Source organism: Dipodomys ordii, unplaced genomic scaffold (assembly GCF_000151885.1).
Source record: "Dipodomys ordii isolate 6190 unplaced genomic scaffold, Dord_2.0 Scaffold37, whole genome shotgun sequence".
Classification (NCBI taxonomy): Eukaryota; Metazoa; Chordata; class Mammalia; order Rodentia; family Heteromyidae; genus Dipodomys; species Dipodomys ordii.
Window position 1 is genome coordinate 745,611 of NW_012267253.1, and position 9,263 is coordinate 754,873.

The 9,263-nt window shown below is 43.9% G+C and overlaps 1 protein-coding gene across 1 annotated transcript in view; it reads right to left on the reverse strand.

The window, feature by feature from the left end:
* Hnrnpll (heterogeneous nuclear ribonucleoprotein L-like) overlaps window positions 1–500 on the reverse strand; it is a 33,439-nt gene extending 32,939 nt beyond the window's left edge. Inside the window, exon 1 of the mRNA XM_013018003.1 lies at window positions 31–500. Within this exon, the coding sequence (XP_012873457.1) occupies window positions 31–228 (198 nt within the window). The 5' untranslated portion in view covers window positions 229–500. The remainder of the gene's footprint in view (window positions 1–30) is intronic.
* Window positions 501–9,263: the final 8,763 nt, after the last annotated feature.

Consider the following 9,263-nt stretch of genomic DNA (forward strand, 5'->3'; position numbering starts at 1 on the left):
ACCGCGGACGCAGAGCCGCCGCTTTGTTACCGGCTGCGAGAAGCTGCGGCCGCCGCCGCCGCCGCCACCGCCGTCGCCCCCGGCCCGGGCGGTGGCTTCCCGCCGGTTCTCGCCCTCCTCAGCCGAATAGTCGATCTCCCCCTCCTCGGTCTTGAGGCGCTTGGCCTGGCTCTCGTACTCCCGGTCCTCCTCGAACGTCTCCCTGGGCGAGGAGGAGGAGGAGGACATGGCGGCGGCTGGGGGCGGCGGGCAGCGCGGGCCTGGGGGACGGCCGGTCAGTCAGTCTGCGGCGGCTGGACCGTCCGCGAGGGCCGCGCGCGCCCCCGAGCTGACGGCCGAGCACAGCGGGCGGGTTGAACGGGAGGCGTCCCGGGAGGAGGCTCCGGAGCGGCCGCTCCCCTTTATCACGGGGCCCACATCCAGCTCCTGCCTCAGCCCTCGGGGAGAGAAATCGAAGGATCGGGACGCGACCGTAGCTTCCGGTCTTCCCTTCTCCCCCCTCCCTCCCCACCCACCCGCTTCCCCGCCTCCCAGGCCTAGCCTCCGCCCCAGAGGCATGCAGCCGCGTCGGATCGAATCCAGCCGCAGCCCGCGGGAAGCGTTACACTACCACCCCCACCCCCTCCCAGCTAAGGTCCTGTCTCCTATTGGTAGAGAGAAAGCCCACCAGGCTTCCAATTGGCTGTAAGCGCTGCCTGTCAAAACTCGCCGCGCGCGGCGCGGCCCGGCCTCGCCTCGCTCCCGCAGCGCCTTCAGAACTCGACGCCGCCAGAGCCGGCGGTGCAACGCCCGCCGCGCGCCGCCGGGGCAGCCGTTGTAGCCCCGTGGCGGTTGGCGCTGTTGGACGCCGAATGAACGGGCTCCGGCGCGGAGGCGCGCAGCGGGGCCGGGGGCGGGGGGCTGGCCTGCGGGTGTTAACCGCTCCCGCTAATTTACATCGACTTTTTAACTTCGGAAGAGGTGGAGGAAATTCTGTGGGGTGCCGGCCTCCACCTGCGGGATCGGCCCGGGAGCGCCAGCAGCCCCGCAGCGAGCCTTTCCCCCGCTCCGTGTGTGTACGAGATCGGGATCGCGCGGGTGGGTTGTCCACGCTCCTAACTGGTGCTGGAGAGTCGCGGCTCCCCACTGACGTCTCCCATCTTCATCTCTGTGCTGGCCTGACAGCCTCCACCGAAGGTTCTCGGCCGAAAGGACCTGAGCAGGTGACCAGGCCAGGCCCCGCCACGGCCGTTAACCCCCACCCCAGCCCCCAACCACCAGTTACATCAGCCCAAGCCTGACCTGGGCCGCTGACCCATCCTGGCCGCGGGCTGCCTTCGGGGCCCAGCTACCCCTACCCTCCGCCGGCCTGACCCCTGCCCCAGCTCCCCTGACCCCGACACAATCACCTCTCCTGCTCAAGGACAAGCTTGCTACTCTGCATCCGTGGGAGCTAGCCTGACAAGGAATCTCTCTCTGGTCTACATGGCTGTGTGTGGCTTTCATCACTTCTTTTCCAAAGATCCGAAGCCCTGTCAGGATTCTTTTTGCTCTTCCACGTGGCAAGCTTACTTCTTCTGTGGAGCTCTAGGAACACTTATCAGGTTTTAGTTGCTGCTGCTTTTTCTTTTTCTTTTTTTTCAATCGTTGTGTATATTTACAATAAGGCCCTTGGTACCTGCCTCTTAAGGTATCCTTATGAGGAGTACATTGCCGGTTCTCAGTGACCCCCCCCCATAATCCCAGCTACTCAGGAGGCTGAGATCTGAGGATCCAGGTTGCACACCAGCCAGGACAGAAAAGTCTAATTTCTAGCAAAAAGCAAGACGTTGGTAGAACAATATAACCCTTGAGTGAAAATGCTAAGGGACAGCACCCAAGCCCTGAATTCAAGTACCAATACTGGTACACCACACACACACACACACACACACACACACACACAAGTAGATAATTGACAATGCTGAGTGAGTTGCCCTTGATAAAGGCCCAATATGTCTTTTAGGAGAAAAACTGGCAAATCTAAGGCAATTTATTGGCTCAAGAGTTTTTTTAACCTTTGGAATATTGCCTGACATCAGGAGTGTTGGTGTTGTATTTCCCTTGTACCTTGTTTCTCAGTCTAAATATGGCTCTTATTTTCCTAACTGTGTGGGTGGTTTTCTCCTGCAGCCTAGTTCTTTCCAAAGTCATTTCCTTCCAATTTTTTTTCATTTATTGCTGACAATGTTGTGCCATACATTTTCTTGTACTTTGTAGTTTACTTTGCTTGTCACTTGAGACTCCAATTCCAAGTGTTTCTACATGACTGTACAACCATAACCAGATTTGTATGAAGCTGCTGGTGTACATTGACAAAACTTTTTCTTTCTTTGTTAGCCATGGGGCTTGAACTCATGGCTTAGGCACTTGTCCCTGAGTTCTCTTTGCTAAAGACTAACGCTCTACTACTTTGAGCCGCAGTTCCACTTCTAGTTTTTCTGGTGGTTAGTAGGAGATATGAGTCTCACAGACTTTCCTGCCTGGCCTGGCTTTGAACTGTGATTCTCAGAACTCAGCCTCCTAAGTAGCTAGGATTACAGACATAAACAAGCATCCCCTAGCAAAATTAAAAATTTCTAAAGAAAAGAATTGGAGCTGAATTAGTCAAGCGGAAAAGGTCAGATAATGTGAGGTCAGGAAAATGAACCCTTAGATATGTATTTTAATGTTTTTTTCTTTCATGCATGTGTTTCTAACGAATTTATAAGATCATCTCTTTGTTGCTTTGTATGTCCCTCCCCCACAGTATAACCCCTGCTTTCACTATATTTGATGTCAGTATAACTTGTGGAGGAGATGGGGAAAAACCAGTTGTTTAAGGATACAGGTGGACCTGATGCAACAATGAGAAGTACAAGTTGTCATGTCCAAAACGAGCTTTACAACGTTGGTGCGGAGGGGGGGGGAAGGGGAGGAAGGAGAAGGATTGGGATTGGGGGGAGGGGGGAGGCTGGGAAGGGATGTGAAGGGTAAACAAAGGAGGAGGCTGCAATGCTTGGTAAGAAATGTACGCATTATCCTACCCATGCAATTGTAACCCCTCTGTAAAGTATGTTCACAAATAAAATTAAATTAAAAAAAGAATTGGAGCTGAGCACCAGTTGCTCAAGCTATAATCCTAGCAACTCAGGAAGGTGAGATATGAGGATCACAGTTCAAAGCCAGCCCCGGCAGAAAAGCCCATGAGATTCTTTTTTTTTCTTTATGTTTTTTTTTTGTAAAAATAGTGTACAGAGGGGTTACAGTTACATGAGTAAGGTAGTGAGTACATTTCCTATCAGCATTACCTCCTCCTTTGTTTATCCCCTACCATCCCTTCCCTCCCCACCTCCCCAACTTCTTCCTCCACTCCCCAAAGTTGTAAAGTAAATTCATATACATTCAAAGGAAAGAAACATAGGTCCTATGGTTTCCCTTATTTGCAATAACTAGTATAAGTCTAGGACAAGCAGAAAAGGTCAAAAGCTATGTACATATGACCATATAAGATGATGTTAAGTGAAATGAACCCCAAGATAGAGACACTGTTTTTTTCTTGTTTGCTGTTGTTTTTAACGTATTTAAAATGTACTGTGTGATTTTTTTTTTGCTGCTTTTGTATGTGCTTCCCCCACAGTTTAGCCCTGTTTTCACTGTTGGTGCCCTGTATCTTGTATATACATTTTTCTAATTTGGGAAGGGGAAGGGAAATAACAAAATGATGAAATAAGGATACAGGTTTACGCATTGTAACAATGACACTTACAAGACAAGATGTTGCGAAAGTCCATGAGATTCTTACCTCCAATTAATCACCAAAGAAGATAGAACTGGAGCTGTAGCTCAAGTGGTAGAGCACTAGCTTTGAGCACAAAAGCTGAGGAACAGTACCTAGGCCCTGAGTTCAAGGCCCAGGACTGGTGCCTGCGTGTACACACACACACACACACAATGCACCTCTCCCATTATTTGGGAGAGAAACCAGAATTGCTAAACATAGGCTGCTGTACTCAGCATTCACTATGAGTTTATCTGTACCATAAACTAGCCAGCCCTGGGTGGCTTTGAATCTAAATCTTTAAATATCAGCCACCTAAGTAGCTAAGATTACAGGTGTGAGCCACTGGCACCCAGCAAATTCATTCTTTTTAATAGCTGGTCATACTGTGGAGTGTTGGGGTTTTGTTTTGTTTTGTTTTTTTAATACTGAAGGAGTAAAACCTAGAAAGCATTTTTTATAAGACATCAGTTCTTTGGCCCATGGGTAATATTTCAGCTTGTAATGAAGTTGTTCAATGACAGTAGGCTCTTTGATAAGGAAAATACTGGCTAGCTCATCTCTATATCCTGAAAAGAACTCAAATGGAAGGTCATAAATTATAGTCCAGTGATTAGACTTAGATGGGATAAATTACCCACTGCTCAGTAGATGAAAATGCTTAAGAAAAATAAGAAAAGAAAAAAAACTCACATACCATGACCATTTGGAAGCTCTTTGTGTATTACAGCCTCCACTCTTTACTCAGTTTTCCAAATGTGTGGATTGGCTGTTGTTGAGGGTGGCGATCAAGAACTTCACTGTAGTAATGGCAGGTCTAGGAATAATGACACTTAAAGTCCTTCATAATCTATCCCCAAATTCTGCTTGATTTTAAATCTCTTTGTTTATCAATGTAAAGTACAGACAAATTGGTGAGGGTATATAAACAATTTAATGAGCTGGTCCCTGCCTTCTCAAAGTTTACAGTCATACCTAAGGAAAAAGCTACAAGGCATATATATGTGATCATGCAATACAATAATAACCACCTAGAAAATACCACTTTCTGTGCTAACCAATAAAAGGCCATGCCAATAAATTATGCCACAAGCCCTCTACTAGTATATCATTCTTTCATTATACATTTAAAACCATGGTCTAGGAAAGGTTCAGAAACCTGCCATAGGGCTGTAGTTAGTAAGCTAGACAGCTAGGACTAGAAGCCAAGTAATCTGGACTGAAAGCCGGGACTCTTCATCAAAAGAATGATGGTTTAATCACTGTGACATGTAGACATAATTTATAGTCATGACACTAATTTATTCCCTAATTTCTACCAGCTGTTGTAATTCTGGGAATTGGCAAATAGATTACAATTTCTGCCATTTTTATTGGTATAAGAAAAGTCAATTCAAGAAACAACTGCCCAATTGTAAACGCTCTGTATGGTATTTTCACAATTAAAAAAAAATAAAAGGATACTATAATTGTTCTTAGGGGGGAAAACTGCCCAATAAATAAGTGGGCTAAAGACTTAAAGAGAAACTTCTCTGAAGAGGAAAGGATGGCCAATAGACACATGAAGAAATGCTCAACCTCTCTAGCCATAATCAAGAACTCTAATAACAGATGCTGGAGGGGATGTGGACAGAAGGGAACCTTACTGTATTGTTGGTGGGAGTGTAAACTTGTTCAACCACTTTGGAAAGTAGTATGGAGGTTCCTCAAAAGACTTCACATAGAGCTCCCCTATGACCCAGCAATCCCACTTTTGGGCATTTACCCAAATGTTCACAAACAAGACCACACTAAAGCTACCAGCACGACTATGTTTATTGCAGCCTTATTTACCATAGCTAAGATATGGAACCAACCCAGACGCCCCTCAGTAAATGAATGGATCAAGAAAATGTGATATATATACACAATGGAATTCTATGCCTCCATCAGAAAGAATGACATTGCCCGATTTGTTAGGAAATGGAAAGACTTGGAAAAAATTATATTAAGTGAAGTAAGCCAGGCCCAAAGAAACATAGGACCCATGGTTTCCCTTAGTTGCAATAACTAGTATATGTCTGAGTCAAGCAGAAAAGGTCAGTTAATTTGATGTTAGGGAAATGAACCCTAAGATATGTATACAAATGTTTTTTTTTCTTTCATGTGATTGTTTCTAACACATAAGATTATTTCTTTGTTGCTTTTTATGTCCCTCCCCCACGGTGTAACCCCTGCTTTCACTGTATTTGATGTTATAATTTGTGGAGGGGAAGGGAAAAAACAAATCGTTTAAATAGGGATACAGGTGGACCCATTGCAACAATGAGATGTACAAGTCGTTATATCGAAAACGAACTTTACAGCTTTGGTGTGGGGGAGGAGAATTCGGTGGAGGGGTGGGGGGAAGCAGGGATGGGAAGGGGAAACAAAGGAGGAGGCTACAATGCTTGATAAGAAATGTACTCATTATCTTGCCCATGTAACTGTAACCCCTCTGTACAGTATTTTTACAATAAAATAAAAATAAAAGTCAATTCGCTCTATAGTAAATTAAAACTATATTAATTTAAAATTTCTATAGCAAAGCAATTATGTCAAAATTGATGCCATTTTCTGATGTGAAGCATCATTCCCCAACTTCAATATTGCTGCTATTCCATTGAATACACAAACACTTTGGTGTTCTGCCTCAACTCATGTAAAACTAAAATCACGCACACATTACTGTGAGTCATATTCCCAAAGGAGTGGAGCAAGACAGGTATGTTATGATTGAGACCATGTGTTCAATATGAAACTCAGCTGTTCAGAAACAAGCCAATTTTTTTTTCTATGAAATTTTGTTGTCTGACAGAAATTGCCAAGAAAGCCAGACTCTAGCCCCCACCTGTAATCCTAGTTACTCAGGAGGCCAAGATCTGAAGATCATGGTTCAGAGCCAGCCTGGGCAGGAAAATCTGTGAGATTCTGATCTCCAGTTAACCAACAGAAAACCAGAAATGACACTGTGGCTCAATGGAGCAGAACTCTAGCCTTGAACAAAAAAGCTCAGGAATAGTGCCCAGGCCCTGAGTTTAAACCCCATGATGGACAAAGAAAAAGAATAGCCAAGAAAGAGGGCAGTGGTGCTGTTCTGCCTTTTATTCAACCCACCTTTGTTCTGTCATGGTGAAAAGCCACTGTTCCAGGAGGATGCACCCTACGGAAGTACCTTGAGCATGATTAGCTCTCAGTGCAGTGGAGGGTAACCACAATGAGCTATCATGAGCTATCCGGGAGCTATCATGAATATCTGTTTGGGGGTTCCTACTTGCTCAGTGTTTGCCCTCTTTTAAAAAATTGCAATATCTTCAAAAATAAAATAGATCAACTTCAGAAACTCCCTCATATACCAGAAAATGAGATATAAAGTTTAGGTTCGGTTATAACCACTTCCCTTCAACCTTAAAAAAATATTTAAATTATTTTCACTTTCTCTAACTCATGTAAATAGATAGCACCTTCGATGTGGAAAAAAAAAAATAGCCAGGCATAGTGGCACATTTCTAGAATCCAAGCACTAGAGAGTGATGTGTTCATTTTTAAGGATTATGAATTTCCATTATTATAGATAATTTTATCTTCCCACTATAATCAAAAGAAACTTCATTTAGATTATTGTAAAAACGTTTTTGTATTTTTGCCACTACTGGGGTTTAAACTCAGAGTCTTGCATTCTCAGCTATTTTGCTCAGATCTGATATTCTACCACGTGATTCATGCCTCCATTTCCTGCTTTTTGCTAGTTAATTAGGTAGTCTCAAGAATTTGGCTTCAAACATCAATTCTCAGGCTTCAGCCTTCTGAGTTGCTAGTATTATAGGCATGAGCCACTGGCACCCCGTGCAAACTCATTTTTAAGAAAATGTATAAAGCCAAAATTGAGGTGTGACTCAGATGGAGAAGTATGGACTGACTCATTAATATTGGACAGGATTATTGTTCTGCAGAATGCTTCTTGGAACTTGGACAAATTCCAAATTGTTACTGATTTTGAAGGAAATTTTTCTTAAAAATGAATTCAGAATTGTTTCATCACTGAGATGGAACACTGGATTTGAGTAAGAACCTAATGTATGTTTGGCATCAATGAGAAAGTTATTTAAAACATATTGACAATTTCTGATTTCAAAGAAGCATTATTGAATTACAGCATTCATTCATTTAATGGACATGAGCACAAGAAATGAAACCTCAGTTATATACATGTGTTGAGTAATTCAATAAGTATACAATATAGGAGAACATAATGTAGGCTAATATTGTAGGAATGGGAATGTATAAAATAATTGTCACAGCTACTAGACTTTTTTTTTCTTTTACAGTCCTAGGGATTGAACCCAGGGCCTTACATAAACAAGGCAAGTGCTCTATCACTGAGTTAGATCCCTAGCCCCACAGCTAACAATTTTTAAGCTGGTATTTGTGAAACAAAGAGTAAGTTTCGTGAAAGCATCACTTCTGCAAATACCATGATCATCACTCTAGATTAAAAGTTACTTAGAACTACATAAATTCATCAGTTCATTCAGAAAGTTTAATGTTTTATATCGAAGGAACTGTGAACTAAAAAGCTTAACATTGAAAGACTTTGTCAGACTCTATGAATGAGAACAGTCTAATAGACAAAGGAAAATTATATTTGGAAAAGCAAAACTAAGGCAGAGCACTGAGAACCACAAAAAAGGAATAAGACAGCAAAAAATGTGGCAAAACAAAAACACTTTACAGCCCAAGCTTCTTCTCCTATGACATGTAGAAAAGAGACCAAAGCCCCCATCACAAGGTAAGCCAGATGTGACCTTGGTAGACCAGCTGACCTTGTTGTAGAACAAATCAACACCTCCTGCAGGAATCAAATCATAATATAGGATTTGGTGGGTAAATGACCTTCCCAACATGACTGGCCAGCATTGGATAGAGAAGCTTTTTGCTATAGCAGCAAGGCACTATCTTGTAGGTGGGTCTCCAGCTTGAGAGAGCTTCCCAGGGTATCAGATTTTATTAGCAAGCAGCCCCCAAGCTGCCTAAAGCCAACCAGGTTCTGAGACTGAGACAGTGGTTGGAAACAACCACTGATCATTTAGAACTACGGACCCCAGCCAGGATCTAGGTAGCTGACAGACATCAGAGGTGAGCAGAAAGAGGGAAAGTTGACTCCCTCTGCAGTGAGGTATACTTGGTAGTTCTATGTCAATTATTCCTTTGTCCAGAACACAAAAGGCCTAGCCTTTGCTGATAGAGAGCTCTGAAATCTGAGAGATCAATGTACATTGATTGCTGGCAGGCAAACTTAGGCCCTCGCAGTATGCAGCTCCACTCAACAACTCTATTCTCCAGGACCATTTCAGAAAACTTTTTAGCCTCACACAGTTAATTAGTCCTGACATGACTGAGTGCAAACCACTTGTGGCTAGATTGGTTTTGAGATTGATCTAAAACTGAGGGATCTGAAGGCAGAAAA